Below are 22,946 nucleotides of genomic sequence, written 5' to 3' on the forward strand. Positions count from 1 at the left end.
ATTCACGTTCAGGGTAATTATCGACATGTACGTTCCTAATACCATTTTCTTAATTTTGGGGGGGGGGTTGTTTTTGAAGGTCCTTTTCTTCTCTTGTGTTTCCTACTTAGAGAAGTACCTTTAGCATTTATTGTAGAGCTGGTTTGGTTGTGCTGAATTCTCTTAGCTTTTGCTTGTCTGTAAAGCTTTTGATTTCTCCATCGAATCTGAATGAGATCCTTGCCAGTTAGAGTAATCTTGGTTGTAGTTTCTTCCATTTCATCACTTTAAGTATATCATGCCACTCCCTTCTGGCTTGTAGAGTTTCTGCTGAGAAATCAGCTGTTAACCTTATGGGAATTCCCTTGTATGTTATTTCTCGTTTTTCCCTTGCTGCTTTCAATAATTTTTCTTTGTCTTTAATTTTTGCCAATTTGATTAGTATGTGTCTTGGTGTGTTTCTCCTTGGGTTTATCCTATATGGGACTCTCTGTACTTCCTGCACTTGGGTGGCCGTTTCCTTTCTCATGATAGGGAAGTTTTCAACTATATTCTCTTCAGATATTTTTTTGGGTCCTTTCTCTCTCTCTTCTTCTTCTGGGACCCCTATAATGTGAATGTTGTTGCATTTAATGTTGTCCCAGAGGTCTCTTAGACTGTCTTCATTTCTTTTCATTCTTCTTCCTTTATTCTGTTCCGCAGCAGTGAATTCCACCATTCTGTCTTCCAGGTCACTTATCCGTTCTTCTGCCTCAGTATTCTGCTATTGATTCCTTCTAGTGTAGTTTTCATTTCAGTTATTGTATTGTTCATCTCTGTTTGTTTGTTCTTTAATTCTTCTAGTTCTTTGTTAAACATTTCTTGCATCTTCTTGATCTTTGCCTCCATTGTTTTTCTGAGGTCCTGGGTCATCTTCACTATCATTATGCTGAATTATTTTTCTGGAAGGTTGCCTATCTCTACTTCATTTAGTTGTTTTTCTGGGGTTTTATCTTGTTCCTTCATCTGGTACATAGCCCTCTGCCTTTTCATCTTGTCTATCTTTCTGTGAATGTGGTTTTTGTTACACAGGCTGCAGGATTGTAGTTCTGCTTGCTTCTGCTATCTGCCCTCTGGCGGATGAGGCTATCTAAGAGGCTTGTGGAAGTTTCCTGATGGGAGGGACTGGTGATGGGTAGAGCTGACTGTTGCTCTGGTGGGCAGAGCTCAGTAAAACTTTAATCTGCTTGTCTGCTGATGGGTGGGACTGGGTTCCCTCCCTGTTGGTTGTTTGACCTGAGGCGACCCAACACTGGAGCCTACCCAGGCTCTTTGATGGGGCTAATGGGGGACTCTGGGAGGGCTCACGCCAAGGAGTACTTCCCAGAACTTCTGCTGCCAGTGTCCTCGTCCCTTGTTGAGCCAGAGTTGACCCATGCCTCTGCAGGAGACCCTCCAACACTAGCAGGTAGGTCTGGTTCAATCTCCTTTGGGGTCACTGCTCCTTCCCCTGGGTCCCGATGCTCACACTACTTGGTGTGTGCCCTCCAAGAGTGGAGTCTCTGTTTCCCGCAATCCTGCCAAAGTCCTGCAATCAAATCCTGCTAGCCTTCAAAGTCTGATTCTCTAGGAATTCCTCCTCCCGTTGCCAGGTCCCCAGGTTGGGAAGCCTGACGTGTGGCTCAGAACCTTCACTCCAGTGGGTGGACTTCTGTGGCATAAGTGTTCTCCTGTTTGTGAGTCACCCACCCAGCAGTTATGGGATTTGATTTTATTGTGGTAGCGCCCCTCCTACAGTCTCATTGAGGCTTCTCCTTTGTCTTTGCATTCCGGTGTTCTCCAAAGAGGGAGTGAGAGCATGTCCTTTTACTCTGCCATTTTGAACCAATCTCGACTTCCAGATTTTTGAATAAAAGGGTGATAACTCTGAGATTTTTGACACCATTTTGCTAAGTTAGAAATAAAATTGAAGGTGAAAAAAAATAATGAAAATGAGAATCAGTACTTTTCTGGCTGGGGTTCCAGCCCTACACTTGTGAGAACAATGTCATTACTCTGTATGCAGTTGTCGCACAGCGATCATGCTGTGTGGGTTTAACTCCCCAGTAGTGCTTTTTCTCTCCTTTGATATCCCTTTTTTGTCTCTCTTCCTAAGATGGGTTATAGATACAGGGGAAGCTCACTGAAAGTAGGATGAGGGGATCTCAAGTCTGGGATATGGTAGCTCTTCTCACCTGGCTTTTGGGAATCATCCTGGGACCCATCTCCCATCATAGCTTCTAGTTTCAAGGTTTTTATTTTCTGTTTTAGCCTTGATCCAGCCTCAGGCTTATTCTAGTGCCCTGGCTCTCTCAGCATGTCTGTCTCAACCCTCAGGTAGCTAGATGCTCTTGGTCATTTTCTCTGAACCAATCTGTAGTGTGCAGGACTGGGAAGGTGGCTTCCACACTGTTCCCTAGCTCTGGATGGTCTGTTAGAAGAGCCCTTAGATCTTGTGGGGACATAAGTAATTACTGGACATAATTACTTACTAGACATAAGTAATGCCATATGAAAGACATATTTTCTAAGAGGTTTGCCATTTTCCTTTCCATCCTGAGAAGAAGGAGCTCTCTGCTGGTATTTCCTTCACAAACCTATTTGTTTTCATCACACTACCCTCAACTTAAGATCCCAGGACAGTCCTGTCTGAAGGCTTTTTCCTGTTCTTTCTCTCACCTTTTCTTAGTGGAGCAAAACTTTTTCTTGTTCTTGACTGTTGAAAGCTTTCTTTTTGCATATACTTCTTCCTTTCTATACCATGACTTATTATAAAACTTTACGGTCTAAAATCATGCAGGGTTGACTCTCGATGTGGAAAGAGAATGTAAAAAACACTTTTTCCTCAGTAGAACTTCGCTTTATCTTACACACACGCACACACACACACACACACACACGCACGCACGCACACACACACTAGGAGGGAGAGGGCAAGAGAAGAGAGAGAGAGAAAGAGATTGAGATCCTATCTGCTTCAAGATCTGGTTTGTTAATTGCTGTATCTGGAACAGAAAACTTCCTGGCTCATAATTGAAGCTAGATATTTGTTGAATGGATGAATGAATGAAGAATATATTTTATGAGTTAAAAACTTAATATAGACTTACTAGCTTTTCATTTCTGGCATAAGCGTAGTGATGCTTTTCCAGACAATGAATACCTTCAATTGAATAGAATTAGGTCTTACAAAGAAAAAACAAAGAAGGAAAAACACCTTAACATTTTAAAGAATATTATCTATAATAGACTGAAATATATAAATGGTAATGGAGTATATACAGAGATATTTTTAAATTTCTAGCATCTTCTTCCCTAAGATACCTGTTGGAACCACTGTAGTTAAAGGGATAGTCATAATCCTAGGTTCTTTCGTATCACTGTCACTAATCACTAATGCTTTTTTTGAACTCTTGCTGCATCGGTTTTACTGGAGAGAATAGGAGGCATGTATCACCATATAATGGACATGCATTCTGAGTCACAGAGACATAGGTTTGAGTCATGGCACAGCCACTAAATTATCTGTGTTGTTCTCTTAAAATACTGTATAAGTGGTGGCTATCTTTATTGGCAGAGTTCCTGTTTCAGGGGTCCATATTTCTCTCACAGTTCTCAATTTCCATTATTTTAGTTCTTTCAATAACTACTAACTTCTTTGAAAAAACAACATCTTTGGATATTTGCTGTTTTCAGCAAATTGCAGGTTACCTGTTATATTTGTTATATGGTGACTCCTCCCTTTGTCGTGAGTTTTTCTTTACAAAATAGCTCATGAGGGTTACTGTGCAATCATTTTATAACCACTGCTATGTGAATCACATTTGATTTGTAGATGGCATGTTCAGAAATCTTCTTTAACCCATTGCATTTTATATAAGTTTGTTTATTTATTTATTTTTTGCTGTGTTGGGTTTTCGTTGCTGCTTGCAAGCTTTCTCTAGTTTCTGTGAGTGGGGCTACTCTTTATTGCGGCGCGCAGGCTTCTCATTGCAGTGGCTTCTCTTGTTGCGGAGCACGGGCTCTAGGCGCACAGGCTTCAGTAGTTGCGGTGTGTGGGCTCAGTAGTTGTGGCTCGCGGACTCCAGAGCGCAGGCTCAGTAGTTGTGGTGCATGGGCTTAGCTGCTCTGCAGCATGTGGGATCTTCCCGGACCAGGGCTCAAACCCGTGTCCCCTGCATTGGTAGGCGGATGCTTAACCACTGTGCCACCAGGGAAGTCCTGACCCATTGCATTTTAAAATAATGTTTTCTTTTAAAGTTTGCTTTGTGAAATAACTTTTGTCATCTAAGTAGTGCTTTTTCTTCAGTAATACTGGTAAATTATGTTTATATGGTTTCAAATGAGAAGCAATCCTTTCATTCCTAGGGCGGCCACCATTAAATAAATGAATTTCTACTAGAGCCCTCTAAGCTTATTCTTTTAATACACTTCGGATTGAGGTGTGGTATTCTAGTAGACTAATTATACAACTTATTTATTTATTTTATAGTTGAATTCAACTTTGATTTGTTTAGCAATTCATAATGTCAGTAAAATTTAACAGTAGTTTTCTTCCTTGTTTATAAAACTTTTAAGTGAGTGGCCCATAAGGTGTAGCTAAAAGACTGTGGGATGCTGAAAATTCTAGCTTATATACAAACCTTGGCCTTTAAATGTTTCTTGGTCTTCTTAGTAGTTGTTATGAGAAGTAACTTTGAATCAGTCAGTCTGACAAATGTTTATTAAACTCTGTGGGGAGATAAAAAATATATAGAACCTTAAAATAATTTAGACTAATTAGAGATAAAATATGCCCATGTGAGATAACTTAAAAATACTTGCTGAGCAATATATTAGGAAGTCAAAACAGTTTCACTGCAGCATTTTATTAAATGTCACTGGTCAAATGATTCCCCCTGTAGCATAAAAGCTTACCTTTGGAAATGGCTTTCATTATGCTAAAAAGATACGCTTAGTCCTATTTCTTCCACTTTTCTAAACGATTTTCACTCTATTAAAACTACCTAATAGTTTGAACATATGATATAGATCAATAATCAGAATGGGGAGGGGGCTATTTCAAATTTCCTGAGTTCACCTCCCGTTTGGAATGAAGTTGGTAAAGGCAGATTGATAAGTCAGGAGAACATCTCAGTGGGAACAGTAGAAGGCTTGGAGGCAGCATGAATGAACTATGTCAAGAAGTTGATAAGGAGCATTGTAGACATGAAATAGTGGGGCAGGATTAGGATAGTGGGAGATACAAACACAGGTAGATGGAGTGGTTGAGTGTAAGGGTGCTTTTGATCATTTAACCTGAGGTTTCTAGTGGGATATTAAGAACTCTGTCTCAGCTCTTTTTTTGCTAATCATTTTCATGAATGACTTGGATGAAGCTTGGGTACCGAGGCGACAAGCAGGCTATTGGTAGGCCACCCATGCTTTGCTGGACCAGCAAACTGTTAATAAATTCTGAATAGAATTCTGTCAGTATAGTGAGTAGATATCTAGTGAAACTTCAACTTCCTTTGTTTCTTACAAAAACCAGAATTCTTTTGCCGTATTCCCCATGAAAATAAATCAGCAGGAATTAAATAGAGGTGGTCTTTAGGTGGAGCATTTGCTTTGCAGTTTACCTCAGTTCCCACCACACTCTGTTTTAAATTCAATCATTTTAGTCATTTACTTTGCCTTTGTGGATCTTGAGTTTTTATACCTTCAATTTCAGGGGTCTTCTCATCCCATTTGTGAAATGTACAAAGCTAGGAAAGATTGTGATTGGGGAACAAAACATCTTGGAGAGCTAAAGAAAAGGACTCAAGAGGGAGAGTGGAATAGTTAACATTTTGGGACAAATGCTGTGTTTGGTTTCTTACCTGTCACTTGTTTTTCGTGACAAAACCTTGAAGTGAAGAATATTATCACCATTTTATAGTTGTGGAAATTAAGTCTTGATGAGGTTAAGGTGTTGATTAAGGTTACAGAACTAGAAGATGACAGAACTAGGATCATAACCAGATCTGTATTACTCTCAAATCATGCTTTCCCCAAATCACTAGGAATAAGTGGTATAATTGCCCTTTGTTCTAAAAACTCAACAGTATGCTTATAGGATTGGGAAAGTCTTAGTTTGATAAGAGCATTTGTGATTGAAGACTAATGGAGTTATAATAAATTAAGCTTAGTGCGTCAACTCATATGGCATATTTCTACCAAAAAAAAATCACTGGCTTGATATTGGTCTGCATAGTTTCATGGACTTTATCCCTTATGAGAGCATGATCATACTGTTATGTGTAAACCAGTTGAATAACTGGTCCTCACAGTTACAATGGTAAATGGACAAAGCAGGCTTGTTCAGCAAGGAGTGATGATGATGGTGGAAATACTCAGGATCGAGGCATATGATAAACTATTAAATAATGGAAATAGGTGTTAGTCAAGATTCTTTTAGTTTCTAATGATTGCGCCCAACCTAAATTGGCTTAAGCAAAATAATGACATATTTAGCTGAAAAGCCCAGGGGTATACTAACTGGTTGTAGAAACTCAAATAATTTCATCAAGTGTGGTTAACAGCAAGAAGCTTGGTGTGGGCAACAGCAAGATGGCCCTGTGTCTTGAGTATAGTGGCACAGGAGGAAAGTGGAAAGAGATGAAACTGGAGGGGTGGGCAGGCCAGATACATGGAGACTTGAGGCTTGAATAAGGATCTCGATCTCTCTCTCTCTCTCTCTCCCCCCCTCCCTCCCTCCCTCCCTCCCTCCCTCCCTCCCTCTCTCCCTCCCTCCCTCCCTCCCTCCCTCCTTCCTTCCTTCCTTCCCTCCCTCCCTTCCTGTGTGTGTCTATCTAGAGAGAGAGAAGAATGAATCTCAGTATTGAATGGGATTTTTAAATTTTATTTTCATCACTCACCCAAAGATTACACTCAGGAGAAAACATTCAGAAGACTTTCCATTACTCTTGGAATAAAATCCAAATGCTTTATTTTGGCCCGAGGGATTGTGTCTGTCCTCGGGATGAAATCTTTCTCCTCCAGCTTAAGTACAGTCCCTCCTCTTGTCTTGTGGACCCTAATTCCTATGTTGGCTTCAAGAGGATGGTTTATAAGTATATAAGTGAGCTTCAACCTCATTCTCCTCTAATCTTATAAATGTGTCTTTTCTGCTAAATGCAAACAAGCAAAACAAAGTCAAACCAAATGAAATGAAATCAACCAGCCAAGCAAATGACGACAGCAGGAATAAGAGTAACAATAAATGAATACCCTACTTCGACTCAGACTTTCTCTGAGATTCTAGTAAAGCTTTAGGATCATAGAATATGCAGCTATTTATGCTAGTTTGGGGTTCTTTGATATGTAATTATTAACCTACTGATTCAATCCATCTATGAAGAGTAAATATTCTAGAGTAATTGCAACATAGAAGACCAGTGTCATTGGAGTGGGAAAATTAGTGAAGTTGCTGGGTCATGTGAGGGAGAAAATGATTTGATAGTCAAGTAAATGCATGTTGAAATTCTTTATTTTGGAGAGTGGTATTTAGTGAGTGAAAGGATTAGTGTAGAATATTTAGATAATAGCAGATTAAACTTTTAAAAATAAATTCATAGGAATGTACAGGAATGGGTATATCATCAGGCTAGATTGCCCACATGGAACAAAATACCAAATGATGAAGATTAGAATTGAGACCATGACCTTTCAAAGAGCCTCATACCTTGTCTAGGAAACCATTCATGTTCACAGTTAGGGAAATGGGGACTTTTGTTTAAGTCTTTCCATATGGTTTTGATATTCATGGTTCCTCTTAGGCAGTTGTTGCTTAGCATAGTCTTGATGTGATAAGAAATGAGCAAAGGAATTGGTAAAGCAGAGCAAAGAAACTGCTCTTAAGCTCTAGAATTTCCTTTATGCCCTAGATGTCAAAATGTGGTCTGTCTTTTGAAAAGAAGTGTAAATTAACTAGGAAATAACTTCATCTTAAAGACTCCATTAATTTCATCCCAATATGTTTTCTTGATGTTACCAATGAGTGTAGACAAACAGAAAAACTCCATCTTATATTTATTCAGAATAATTTCAAAGTCATTCAGATTCTTTTGATTTCTCAAATTCAAAAAGGCTTTAGGGCTTCCCTGGTGGCGCAGTGGTTGGGGGTCCGCCTGCCCATGCAGGGGACACGGGTTCGTGCCCCGGTCCGGGAGGATCCCACATGCCGCGGAGCGGCTGGGCCCGTGAGCCATGGCCGCTGAGCCTGTGCGTCCGGAGCCTGTGCTCCACAACGGGAGAGGCCACAACAGTGAGAGGCCCGCGTACCGCAAAAAAAAAAAAAAAAAAAAAGGCTCTAAAAATGTTCTAATGAGTTTATAAGTTAAATCAGTAAAATGATAGCACTGAAGACTCCCCAAGTTTTTTTTTTTCCCTCAGTTTGAAAATCTGCACTGCGTGGGAGGTTTGGCTGATTTTCTAAGTTATCTACTTTATAGGTTAAGTATTGTGTGACATTTATGGTCCTTCCATTTCCACACAGTTTGTGACTTTGGATATGTACGAGTTAGACCTGCTCTGTCAGGTGGGCCTTCTCTCTTCCTCTTCCCTCCTCAACTCCCTATTCTACTCTCAAACCTCACAAACTTGCTTTCTAGTGAACAGTTTCCTGCATCTCTGGGGGCTGTGCTTTATTCTCCTTTTCTACTCTTGGGTCACGATTAATGTCCTCACTCATTCTTTCTCTTTTTCTTTGCTTTTAGCCACTAGGGGAAAAATTACTGCCCTTAAGGGGATCACACTGTTATTAATGAATTGTTTTATAATTACTTACTGCTTTGTCTCTCTGTTTTGAGGGTAAGGCCTGTCTCTTACTCACTTAATAGTTCCTGACATATAGTAGGTGCTCAAAGAATTTTGCTGAATTTTGTTGAATATTGATTGTATACATATCATCACTAAATACAGAAGGAGTGGGGAAGGTATCTATCTTTCTCAATTTGCAGCACTATAAAAGAACAATGCCTCCTTAACTCCCTGACATACACTGTATTCCATTTAAAAGACTAAAATAAAGTATATAAAAGAAAATGTATGAATAAGTTATTCCAAAAATTGGACTGCAGATGACCAATAAGAAGATAATCTGTTTTACTCATCGTCAGAGATGTGCAAATTAAATAAATGTTTCTGGTCAATTAAATTTGCAGAAATTAAGAAAATTAATATCCAGACAGGTGGTGAAAGTTTGCACACTTGCTGTGACTCCAGATAATAATGATTTATTAATTATCATTAAAATAAAAATTTTATAAAACCATTTGACTCAGTCACACTATTGGGAATTTAACCTGCAGAAATAAAAGTATTGTTATGGAAAGATATTTGAGTAAGAATGATTACTGCATCACTGATAGTAATATGAAAAAAAAGAGAAACAACCTAAATGTTAATTTATAGAGGGAAGGCTGAAGAAATATGCTATATCCAAATTAGGCAACTAAAAAGAAAATAATGGTATAGATTATTGTTATTAACATGAGAAAATCAAGATATAGAACATATACTTTTATAAATGGAAATAAAACGCTGTAGTGGAACACATCATAATCCTATTATAATATTTTTAAACTAATAAGAACAAAACAGACATTTTAAAACTAAACCAGCTAAAACCAGGAGTAACAACTGATTCCAGCAGCATCAAAGCTGGGTTTCTTATGCATGGCAGAAACTGTAGGATTGCCCATGAGATGGCTCTTCAGAGAGCAGAGAGAGAGCTCAGGCCTCAGCCCAGAGGTTTCTGTGTGTTTCCGCCAATCTGGCAGCAGCATAAGAGCAAGGAGGGTGGAGTCGGATCCTTGGGAACAGCATCACTTCTCTTTCCTTTTCCTACTTCTGGGTTCTCAGTTTTATGGCAGACCATCTCTTATGTACCCAAGATACATTCTGAACTTGTACCAGAAGTTGAAGCTTCAATTGAAGATTATCTGTGCTCAGATATTTTTCTACCATAGTTATTAAAATATCAGCCACAACTCTAAACTACAAACACCAAACAGACAAGACATATCAGTATTTGAAAATTTTTTGTTAGCACTGTTTTGTCCCTGGAGATAAACTGGAGTAGATGTGGAAACTATACCTATGTATGCTGAGGTGGACTATTGAATTTGTTATTCAGATAATTTATAAAGACTATCTTCTTTTTACTGAAATATCCAGATATTTAAGACAAAATTTATGTTTGACCTGCATTTTCCAGGTAATTGCCTTGATTCTGTGTTACTTATGGAACATAATTGGGGTTTTTCTTATTGTAGGCAGATCCTTATCTGCACTATTTTGCTGTGAAGATCAGGGTAAGAAAGTAGTCATACAAGGCAGCAGATCTTATTAAAAATATGCTTGAAAAGAAAGTTTTGAAACAGATACAATGCAATTAGGTTGCTTTAGCTAATTTCATAGCTTTAGAGATCTGAATTGGACTAGCTATACTGTAGTGTTCTAATGACCTGTGACCAATGACAGGAGTATGCAGTTGCGTAAAGTTTCTATGACAAGGCATCTTTCTCAGACTAATAGCCTAATAGCCACAGCATTAAGAGTTTTAAAAGGTTCTCTCCTATAGTCTCAGCGAAGTCAAAGAGAGAACTCAGCTCTCCCTATGGCTTCTGAAAAAGGATGTCTGATGAAACTCTTTCAAATTACTGAATAGCCTGGCTAATCCTGCCTGTCTCTAATCTCATACTCTGAATCCATATTTCTCACCATGGTAAGCTTTCCAGCTATTTTTCAGATAACCATACTTATATTTGGAGTGAATTGATGCTTTTGTAATGGTAAAACCATGGCTGAAATGGATCTCTCTGTGGATATCCTTAATTCACTTAAAATCTGTTATTCCCCTAATGATTCAAGGATTCAAATATTTCAGTGGTAAAGAAAGTGCATTTTATGTTCAGAGGGAATATCCATTTACCTCTCGGATGCCTTGTGCTTCGAAAAAAGAAAAAACTGAGATTACATGAGATTTGTATCTTTTCTGTGATATTACTCATATTTTCTTATCTAAATTCTTTAATAATTAATTTTTTTACATCTTTATTGGAGTATAATTGCTTTACAATGGTGTCTTAGTTTCTGCTTTATAACAAAGTGAATCAGTTATACATATACATATGTTCCCATATCTCTTCCCTCTTGAGTCTCCCTCCCTCTCACCCTCCCTATCCCACCCCTCCAGGCGGTCACAAAACACGGAGCTGATCTCCCTGTGCTATGCAGCTGCTTCCCACTAGCTATCTACCTTACGTTTGGTAGTGTATATATGTCCATGCCTCTCTCTCGCTTTATTGCTCTTAAAAATCAAAATTCCTTTTTAAAATGCATAGTTTTCAGTACCATTATATACATATTCATTCTTTAAATTCTAATCTATCCCCAATTCTATGGAAACTGAATTAACATGACTGAAATTAATTGTAGTGCTGTATTACTTAGCAACAGTATGCTCTTTAGACATTTCCCCCCTCTCCTGGCATTTTGATACTTACTTGGAGAGTTTAAGTCAATATTTACTTTCTTTTCTGAAGTGATATTTCAGATACATTTAAGATTTTAATTGAGTGAGAGATGTGAGCTCTACTTTTTGCTTTCCTGTTATGTTGTACATACATTATTTTAAATCTTGTTTCTAATTACATAAATAAAGGATGACCCATACTCGTTATTTTAGATATTACTGTTCAGGTATTTATCATTTGAAATTGATTTGAATTGGTCTGAAGTAAATGTTACTTTTGTACAATATATGTAAAATGTGTTTGATAAATATATGGTATAAATTAGATTTTGCCAACACTTCAGTAGAACACATATTTGAACAACTAAAACATTCGTATGAAAAAGAATGCTGTAATTACTTTGAACACACAGAATTCCTAGAGGGCCATTAAAATCAGTCCAAGCAAACTCTTAATATGAACATCCTATTAACACTTGATTGAATTACTGGATATACTTGAAAACAAAAGAATTTACTCACTGAATTATTCTGAAATTCGTTCTTTTCAGCATTTCTGGATAAGTAGCATCTTTATCCCATTAATCCGGATTAATATCTGTGCATAAATGTTGCTTATTTTTAATGTACTTGTACTCAAAATATATCTGTAACGTTTAATTTAAAGGTCAGTTGTGCAGATAATCCTTTATTTTCCTCTTAGGGACAGATCATCATTAAAGAACATTAATGTAACTGAAACATCATTAGAGTTCTCAGATTTGGACTATAATGTTGACTATAGTGCTTATGTAACAGCTAGCACCCGATTTGGTGAAGGGAAAACGAGAAGCAATATCATTAACTTTCGAACACCCGAAGGAGGTGAGTTCTTATGGATGTAGGCCAAGTAAAAGAATATCATACTCAGAAAAAAGATGTGTTAAATATAAATATGTCTTATTAAACCTAATATCTGTCACAGTTACATGCAAAATTGCTTTTTGCTCACTCTCTACCTATGTGATATTAATCTCTCTGTGCCTCAATTTCCCATCTGTATTATGGAAACGATATGTTACCTACCTCACAGGGTCCTTATGAGGATTAAATGAATTTATATTTGTAAATGCACTCAGCACAGAACTCAACATTTAGTAAGCATTTAGTGTGTTTTTAAATGAAACAAAGTAAAACGCATGAAGTCGGCTCTCTGCCTTTGTCCTCTATTATTCAATTTCAAAATTGTAAGTTAAATTAGAATTTCATATTATGCATTCTATATTGGAAACTCGTCATAATGTTGTTTTCAAATCTAGGGCAGTAGGCATGTTTTAGAACTGGGATAGTGTTTTATGAGTAAGAAATCCGTCTGTCTCTGCTTAGATATTGCTATGGTAGAGTGTTACGGGGATGGCCCAATGAGCCTTGTGGATTTCATTTCTGATTTCTAATTAGATATTATTCTTAGTTTTTAAACAATTATCATAACTAATCAAAGGCAGGTAACATTTAGAATATTTCACACATTTTTTAGAGACACAAGTACAGTTTTTTGTTCGATCATTTGTTTTCTAGCACCAAGTGATCCTCCCAAAGATGTTCATTATGCAAACCTCAGTTCTTCATCAGTACTTCTTTTTTGGACGCCTCCTTCAAAACCTAATGGGATTATACAATATTATTCTGTTTATTACAGGAATACTTCAGGTACTTTTGTGCAGGTAAGACCTGAGTTTTCTCCTGCTTCTTTACTTACATCCTTCAGCTCTGTTGATAAAGACTTGGCATGGTAGAAAAAGTTGCTTATTAGAATTTTGTGTAGACATTTTGTAGAACTGCCATTGACATAGAAAAATGTGGTGGAGAAATAAATACATTTTAAACTGTCTAAGCATGCACACATATACTCAAACACACACATGTTTCTCTATCAGCTTCAAATGTGTTACCAACAATGAAGCTACCACCTTTTAAAAATTCTGTATATAAATATGGCCCTGAGTGCCTCTTCTCCAAGAAGTGTTCACTAGAGAGTTAATGGTTTCATTTACCCTCAATTATTTCTCAGCTAAAAAAAAATTTCTTTTTGTTTGTATATAATATAAATAGTTTTCATGTTTGGATGCGTTTGTGTGTTTTTCTTCAATTCTAAAAATATTTTCAGTTGTTAGCAGGAGGGCTTATCATCATCATCATCATCATCATTGCTTCGTATCAGATGTAATGAAACTATTAAAATGTGCTTATTTAACTTGAGGTATGCAAGGTTATAGGGTCGCACACTTTGCAGATGGACACTTTCTGAGATATGAACAATAACAGTTATAAAAATAGCTAAAGTGCATTTTGTTTAAAGAAATAGTTTTAATTTTTCAGCCAAATTCTTTTATTTCTCCAAACTGTTTCACAGAACTCTAGTAGATGAAAAGATTAAAACTAGACTGGTTGTGATTGAATCAGGAATGGGGAGAGTTGGAATATAACTTGGAAAACACTAATTTAGAAGAAATACTGCAATTTACAGAATATGTACCTTACTGATAGGGACTGTTGACTGCATGTTGATTATGACTCTGACCATTATTAAGTGTTTGCATCCTTTTAAGCAGAAGGAGGATAGAGATGAGTCTTATTAATTCTAAGTTGCCTAATTCCGTTTGTGATTAACAACCCATGTGTAGCCACTAGAGTTCTTGTGAGCAGAAATCTCTGGGACTAAATAAAGTATGACTTGATTTAGTACAGTTTAGGCTAATGAATAAGGTCAGAGCAGAACTTTGCAAGCTGTCTTAGGCCTTACTCAGCAGTGAGTAAAAGACAGTCCAGAGTTTGGTTCTATTTTTATATTCTGCTCAAGGCCCTCTCAGAGTGGGACTGCGTAAGAAAAGAGGATCTGTTTGTTTGTTTAACTCTGTACATCAAGCAATTTTTGCTCTTCCTTTTCTGTATTTGGGGAAGAATGGGGATCAGTGTGCAATTTATTTTTTTTTTTACCACAATGTGTTTACAAATTTAATAATGTGTCATTATGTCATAGAGGCCATTCAAATTGCAGATTTTTTTCATGCATTTAACCAATATTCAGTATTCAAAATTCAGTAGTTCTGAATCTTAGCAAAGGTTTTGCCTCTGTACAGTTCACTTTATGGCTTGTCTCTGATTCAATTTTGGTTCTCTTTGTCCACATCTAGGTAATCGAGTGTAAATGTTTAACTATGATTTCAACATGATTTTATGAACCTTCTTATTCAAACCAGAGTATATAATATGATACCATTTGCAATTCACCTATCTTAGAAAATGTAATCTTTTATTAAATTATCTTAAGAGTGCTTTTAGGTGTGACAGCTGCAAGAGGGCACACAGGCTAATGATGTTAAAACATTTCTTATATTTCTTGAAGTTCATCCATGCTTTAATTTATTTCTGAAGTTAACATTAAATATAGCATAAAAATCTTCACTACCTAATTTTCTATTTTGGATTGGTAGAATAGAAGAAATCCTCAAAATGAAAATTATGTAGCAGAATAGATGTAGAGCTGTTTTCTTCCTTCTCTTTCTTCTTCCCATAGAACTTTGTGGCATATCTCATGCATGGCACATCATATTCTGCTTTCTATTCCTGGTATCTGCTACTTATCTTAGCTCCCTCATCCCATAGCAAATAACACGAAGAAAAGAGTTGTGTGTGCCGCTTGTCTTTCCATCCCCTGAAGTCCTCTGGTACAGTATGATAATGCTCAATAAATGTTTTAATCATAGAACGTAAAATTCTTACAACAGATCAACATTATTTTCAGTACTTAGTTATAATTTTGGAGCACTTGAGTTTGTTGTGAAGTGATCTTTCCTTCTTCTGACTTTGTGGAATTTAATCTCTTTGCTACTACTTGGCAATACATCTTGTCCCTCCTCCAATTGTGGTGTATTGTGTTTTGTATAGTATATTAACTCTTCTACATTTTAACATTTACCCACTTATGTCTCCTCAGTTTGCCTGACATAGTGTCTTTTATTAAAAAGTGTTAAATGAGTACTGGCTGATTAATCAAATTTGAGAAGTTTTTACTAAATACCTTCTGACTGCATCCATATACACAAAGAATAAACCTTAATTAGATAGTTTGAGCCACAAGACATTTTTTCCAAAAATAAATAGATGAATAATCATCTGGATAATTGGTATAATTCTAACTTTGTTACATGTCTGTGCATGTTTACTCACACTCAGCATGAATAAATTCTGGGTGATTAAAAATAATTTGTTACTTAATATTGTCATCAAGGTAGGTCATAGGTAGTCGGAATAAATTTTATAGCAAAGAAAAGTGAAAAAGCTCTATTAATATTTTAAGAGAGAATTTATGTAAGCCAGTTATGCCATGTGTAAAGTAGATGTGTTGGAAGATATTAAGTTCACAGATCATATTTTGTGTGAGATTAAATATGTTTTAACTTGTCTGTTCCTAAATAAGTCACCACAAAAGTAAAATAGATCTTTTCTGACACTTACTCTCCCCCACTCCCTATACTGGGAAAGAACCACAAAAATTTGCTGAATTTAGTTTGTTGATACATTGCAGAACCAAGATAACTATAAATTTTAGTCAAATTGATTATCCTGTGTTACTAATTTTAATGAACTTTTTACTAATTATCAGTTTTTTATCATGTGCCAGAGATGGTATTGTTTTATATGCTTTATATTATCTAATCCTCAAAAGCCCTCTGTGAAGTGGAAATGATTATTCCCATTTTACAGTTGGAGAAGCTTTGTGATCAGATGATTTATCCAGAGCTGTTGCCAGAATTGAATGCAGGTCTTTGGACTCTAAGGGCTTTGTGCAGATTGGAATGATTCAGGTTTCTCAGTATAAGTAGACATTATTATAAAATTATTCATACTTAATTCATATTTAATTACCTACGTGACTTTTTTAAAAGTCTGTTTTCCTTTATTTTAGAATTGATTTTGACTATGTGTTTTGTGTTTAAAATTTGGTCAAGGAAGGGATGATTGTAATTCCTTAATTATCAAAAAATGCCTTGGGACAAATATAACTAGGGTCATGCAAGAGAATTTTAAAATTTCTCTTACTCAGCACATATGAGAGTGTATCCAACTGCCTTCCCATTTCTCTACATGACTGTAGAAAAAAAGAGGGTCTATGAAAGATAATAACCATTTGAGTTCATAGAAAGAGGTGAACACTTCCGTAATTCCTACACTGTTAACAGGAAGAAGACACTTAAAATTTTTATAATACTCTCAAACTTGTTTAAAAATATATAGTCAATGTTTTGAAAAATACTTGAATGTTTCATAAGGGAAACTGACACTGGTCAGCACATTGTAGCATTTCCAGTTCACCACTAGACCTTCCTCACTGCAGCTAAGCTTGGAGTTTCTGCTACTCTGTATGTTGATTTAATAAAACTGCTACCATCTATTCCTCTTTCAGTACAAACATATTTCCAGTTTAATTATTGCAATAAAAAAGTTCTTTGTTTATTTTCCTCAAAAATTAACATATTAAAATACTGAGGCAACCAATCCATGAATAATAATTACTTTGAAATGCTCATGTATACTAAAAATATACTCTGAACAATTAAAACAATATGTTTATTTTTCAGAATTTTACACTCCATGAAGTAACCAATGACTTTGACAATATGACCGTATCTGCAATAATAGATAAACTGGCAATATTCAGCTACTATACATTTTGGGTAACAGCAAGTACTTCAGTTGGAAATGGGAATAAAAGCAGTGACATAGTTCAAGTATACACAGATCAAGACAGTATGTAAATGAAAAGCATTCATTAATGTTTAATAGGATTAATTTAAAACTTTATAATTATTTCAGAATCTTTTTCTATTTGTATGTATTGGTAATAAAATATGTGTTTTATTTAGGCACATTTAACCAGTCATAGAAGTTTGAAAATGCATTTAATATAGCTATAAACCTATTACAACAGTAACAGCCTTTTCTATTCCTGAAAACTGCTACCATCCATTTATAAAAATTCTGTCACTTTCATTGCTTCGAAAGATGTCACAGCCATCGGTTATGGGCATGGAAAAAACCGTTGCGTATGTGGATGGATTTTCCAATACTTAATATCCATTTGCTCTAGAAATGACATTTTTTTCTCTCTAGCAACTTGTTTCCTTTTCAGTCTTTGAACCCACAAAGGATTTTATGCAGCATCTTTGTTCTTACTGTGTTTGTGACTAATATGTCCAAAATATCTTTTTTTTTTTAACTCTGGAAGTTTCTCATTTGTGGCTTCTGCAGAATCCTGTTTGTGTTGAGTATTCAGAAAACTATAATGACTGAAGCTCTTGCTGTTTTTTAGGTTTCAGTTTCAAGAACACGATGATACATGGATCATTGTCTATTTCTTCTTGTGGTTGTTTCTATGGTCCATTTATTTTTTAAAGATTAGTCCTCTTACTGAGAAATGATACTGACCTAAATTTCTGCTGAGAGTAGAATTCTGTTTATTATTTGAAGATTATAAATTTGACAGATACTTTAAGTATGAAGAATGAATGTTCTCCCTGTTGTTGGAACAATCTTTTAAATTGTTTACTCATTGATCAGCAGAGTAGATAATGATATGTGGAAATACAAGTTTGGGGAGTCTTTAGCAAAAATGTTTAGTGCAATTTGTGGTCAATATCATTTCAGGAATTCTTTAAATGCAGATCTCTCCCAAGATTTTCACCAACCTATAACGTTTTATCAGTTATTATTATAGCACCATGAATAATAAACACTTACTGTGCACTGTTCCCAGTGAGAGGCCCTGGATGACTTCATATGTACAATAAGGATAATCTTTAGAAGAAAGAAACTAAAAATATTGTTTAGATAATATACATTATCAAAATATTGAAATATCTGAGTATACATGCACACATACATGTGTGCATACTCCTAATCTCATACACATAATTTCCATCACATACTCATAATCTCATATACAGACTCATAATCACCATCTTGTAGGAAGGAAAAGCCAAGAAAATATTGCATAAAACAGTTCTCACACATATTAAAGATGACAGGGTTTATTTTGAATGATTTTAATATAATTATTTAGAAGATATTCTGTAGTAGATGATGTTACCACATGTGGATTTAAATAATGTAAGAGCAGGTGATGTAGTAGTTGCCATTTCAACAATTATCCTCCGGTTTGTGAATTTACTTATATTTTATTTAGGGTGACTGATGATTTTTATATTTTGCACATTACCTGTCATAGTACCTGAAGGAGTTGTTGGAAACCTGACTTACAAGTCCATTTCGTCAACTGCAATAAATGTAAGCTGGGGCCCTCCGTCTCAACCAAACGGTCTAGTCTTCTACTATGTTTCTCTGAGCTCACAGCAAACTCTTCGCCACGTGAGACCACCTCTAGTTACATATGACAGAAGCATGTATTTTGATAATCTGGAAAAATATACTGATTATATATTAAAAATCACTCCATCAACAGAAAAGGGATTCTCTGATACCTATACTGCCCAACTACACATCAAAACTGAAGAAGATGGTAGGCTGGACCCTTTTATTGCCTATTAAGCAGATTGTCGGTGTTCTCTTATTTATATTGCTTTCTGATAGAAAACATTATTCTTATCACTACATAGATTCTGTTTGTTCTTAAGTAATTAGCCTTTCAATAAACACAGTAAGCTCTAAGTTTCTTAAAATAATTACCTGTTGATAAAAATTAAGTCCCATTATTATTAAAGCCTCTTCTTCTTGATGCTAATCACTTTTGTTTCACTTAATATTCTTTTTTTCTTTTATAGTCCCAGAAACTTCACCAATAATCAACACTTTTAAAAACCTTTCCTCTACCTCAGTTCTCTTATCATGGGATCCCCCAGTAAAACCAAATGGTGCAATAATAAGTTATGATTTAATTTTACAAGGACCAAGTGAGAATTATTCTTTTGTTACTTCTGATAACTATCTAATACTGGACGAGCTTTCACCATTTACATTATATAGTTTTTTTGCTGCTGCAAGAACTATAAAAGGACTGGGTCCTTCCAGTGTTCTTTTCTTTTACACAGATGAGTCAGGTAAGCCAGAATCCATATTTCTTCCAATGATTTCACTGTTGCAGCACTTGCTCTCTCTTTTTAAGGAACAGCATGGAAAATGAAAGGATATTTGATTGTCTATTTGTAACAGCCTGACAACTATTCATCTGCTTTGCTGAACATTTTTTTTTTAATTTGATCTTCAGAACAGGGTGTTCTGTTTAAAGCTACTTTGGAACTACTGAGTTCCAAGTACAAAAGCATGATTACTTATGCTCTTTATTTCTGAAATTAAAATATGATCAGTTTATAAGTCTTTCTTAACTAGTGTCTTCAAGAAGCTAGAGTCACGATGATATTTTTCTGCTAAAAAATGTTATGAATATAAGTTTTATAATGTGTTTTCCTGCAGTGCCTTTAGCACCTCCTCAAAATTTGACTTTAGTCAACTACACTTCAGACCTTGTATGGCTGAAATGGAGCCCGAGTCCTGTTCCAGGCGGTATTGTTAAAGTATATAGTTTAAAAATTCATGAGCATGAAACTGATACTATATTTTATAAGGTAGGTTGATGATAACACTGTATATTTATTTCAAAAATTTAGAAAGTCAATTAAAGTATTGACATGCAGGGGGAAAATGGACTGCTTTAATTAACACAAGGACCATCTTTTTAAAAAATCTTTTTGGTTTCCTACACCTTAAGGATGCTTGCAGAAAACACAGCAAACGTTTGTCAAATATGGAAGTGGAGTACTTCATATAGCGTTTTACTTAGAATTTGTAACTTCTAGATAGCTATAAGTTAGGAAGTAATTGCACCATTTTGTTAATGCTGGAAAGTATAGAGTAAAAATTTTCAGACTATTTAAAACCTGTTATTGTCTTAAGGGTAATATATTTCTACATTCATCCCCCTTACCCACAGGGGATACATTCCAAGACCCCCAGTGGATGCCTGAAACCATGAATAGTACTGAACCGATATGTACTGTGTTTTTTTCTTATACATGAAGTTTAATTTCTAAAGTTTAATTTATAAATAAGGCACAGTAAGAGATTAACAACTGTAACTAATAACTAATAACAAAATAGAAAAATTATAACAAACTGTAATAAGAGTTATATGAATGTGGTCCCTGTCTCTCTCTCTCTCAAAACATCTTCTTGTACAAATTTAATGCCTTTTCTATCTTAACTAAGCACTTATCACATACTATGGCAATAACTTTCACAGTTTGAGGTACAACAGCAAAACTTGTACATTTTTTCCCCTTCTTCCCAATTTCATAGAATGTCACAGAAATGTCATTTTTACCGAAGATCTTAGCAGCCTCAGCATACGATTACTTTTTCTTTCCTTATTGAGAACATTTTTCATCTTTTCACTTAAAAGAAACACTTTATGGCTTCTCTTTGGCATCTCTGAATTGCCAGCATCACTACTCTTGCACTTTGGGGCCATTACTAAGTAAAATAAGGGTGACTTGAACAAAAGCACTGCACTATCTGACAGTCGATCTGATAACCAAAAAGGCTACTGACTAATGGGTGGGAAATGCTGGACAAAGGGTTGATTGATACCCTGGGCAAGATGGAGCAGGACAACTCAAGATTTCATCATGCAGCTCAGACCAGCTCACAATTTAAAACTTATGAATTGTTTATTTCTGGAATTTTCCATCTAATATCTTGGGACCATGGTTGACTGTGGGTAACTGAAACCGTGGAAAATGAAACTGTGAATAAGGGGGGACTATTGTATTTGTTGTTAAAAGAAGTACCAAATGAATGTTTTTAACCTGTTCAGAAAAGTGTTTATACTGGACTTCTGTTAACCTTTCCAGATAGCATGTAATCCCACACTAATTGGTCTTTTAAAATATATCATTATTCTTTTTCTTTCAATGCTAATTAGTTTCAATGCTAAATGCCCTTTCACTCCTCCATTTTTAGGTTTCAGAATCAATGAAAAATACCCAAAGAACTGATGTAACAAAGGGTCTCAAATATACCTATATGATTTCTAGCATTTAATTGCCAAAATATGTTGTAATTAACTAGCATTTATTTGAGAAAGTGTTCTTATTTTTTTTCCAAAGGCAAATGAAGTACTGGAATGCTCTTTAGTTGCAGCAAGGAGAGTGCAAAAACTTTGCATAAACATTGTCCCCAATATTATATGCATTATAATTTATTACTGATGGTAAATCATTTTTATAGCATGTGTAGCTTAAAAGGTGAATAGTAAAAATCAGAAGCAGTGCGTAAGTTTATGTCATAAGGAATAATGATTTTCTTTTTGGAAATCAAGATATTACTCTAAAATCTGATAGGCTGAGTAGAATTCAAATTGTATTTCTTCATAAATGTGGAATCTGTTTCCCAGCAGTGTGAAATTTCATTAATGGTGCTGAGTCTCTAGCCCTCTAGTATCTATTTCTAGTCTAATCTTAACATTTTCCTTTTTTTTTTAATGTGCTTTGTCTGTATGGATCACTGGTAAATAGGTATCAAATGGGGAAAAGGAATCATTTTCTATATTTCTATATTTTAAAGATAATAATCTTTATTATCCTAGGAATGTGATCATTCCTAGGATAAACATGTATGTATATTGAAGTGTGGATGTGTATGTGTGATCTTTTCCTCAGAACAGAGATCTCTACCATCAACACCGTTAGCACAGTCATGAATTAAGGACTCTGGCATCAAATTTTCTGGTTAGAAGCCTGACTTTGAGACTTATTGTTCTGCCTTAGGGCAGTTGCTTAAATTCTTATGACTCAGTTTCCTCAAGTGCAAAATGGGAGCTGTAAAGATACATCCACTAAAAAGTGAAGATTGTAAGGGAAAATCTATATAAAGCATTTAGAACAATCCCCAGCATATGATAAACACGGTAGCTATTGTTTTTGTATATGGTTTAAAAAAAAAGAACAAATTCCATTCAGCATTGTAATAGCACTAAGCCTGAAATGACAGTACTCCTCTACCTGAATATGAGGGTAGGTTATATTCTAAGAGTTTTAGGCATCTGTTTTCTCAATAGAAATGCCACCATTGAAATTTCACTAGTAGCAAAGATATAATCTTTATACCATAAAGTATTAAATATATCCTTTTTGGGGTGGAAGGAGTAGTTTTCTTTTAAAATCTACTACTTTTAGTTATTCCTTTTTACATCTATTTTGTCTTCCATGAATTTTCATAGCCTTATTTTCTTTCAAATTCCTTTAAATGTATCCTCATGCCATCTTTTTTCCTTTCTCAACATCTAGTTTTCTTTATCTGCTTTCCTTCCTCTGTGTGGCTTTCTCTTTGAGTGTGTTGTCCTGTTATCCTTTCTATGTTTTCAGCTACCTCTATGTCCCAACTATTAGTTTCTTTTCTT

The 22,946-nt window shown here is 35.5% G+C and overlaps 1 protein-coding gene across 1 annotated transcript in view; it reads left to right on the plus strand.

Annotated features, from left to right (window-relative positions):
• The window catches only part of PTPRQ (protein tyrosine phosphatase receptor type Q), a 239,279-nt gene that overhangs the window by 92,441 nt on the left and 123,892 nt on the right, over positions 1-22,946 (plus strand). The window contains exons 22-27 of the mRNA XM_067698707.1: positions 12,198-12,358; positions 13,052-13,197; positions 17,116-17,284; positions 18,762-19,052; positions 19,315-19,590; positions 19,964-20,115. Coding sequence (XP_067554808.1) covers positions 12,198-12,358; positions 13,052-13,197; positions 17,116-17,284; positions 18,762-19,052; positions 19,315-19,590; positions 19,964-20,115 — 1,195 coding nt within the window. The remainder of the gene's footprint in view (positions 1-12,197; positions 12,359-13,051; positions 13,198-17,115; positions 17,285-18,761; positions 19,053-19,314; positions 19,591-19,963; positions 20,116-22,946) is intronic.

Source organism: Pseudorca crassidens, chromosome 11 (genome assembly GCF_039906515.1).
Source record: "Pseudorca crassidens isolate mPseCra1 chromosome 11, mPseCra1.hap1, whole genome shotgun sequence".
Taxonomy (NCBI): Eukaryota; Metazoa; Chordata; class Mammalia; order Artiodactyla; family Delphinidae; genus Pseudorca; species Pseudorca crassidens.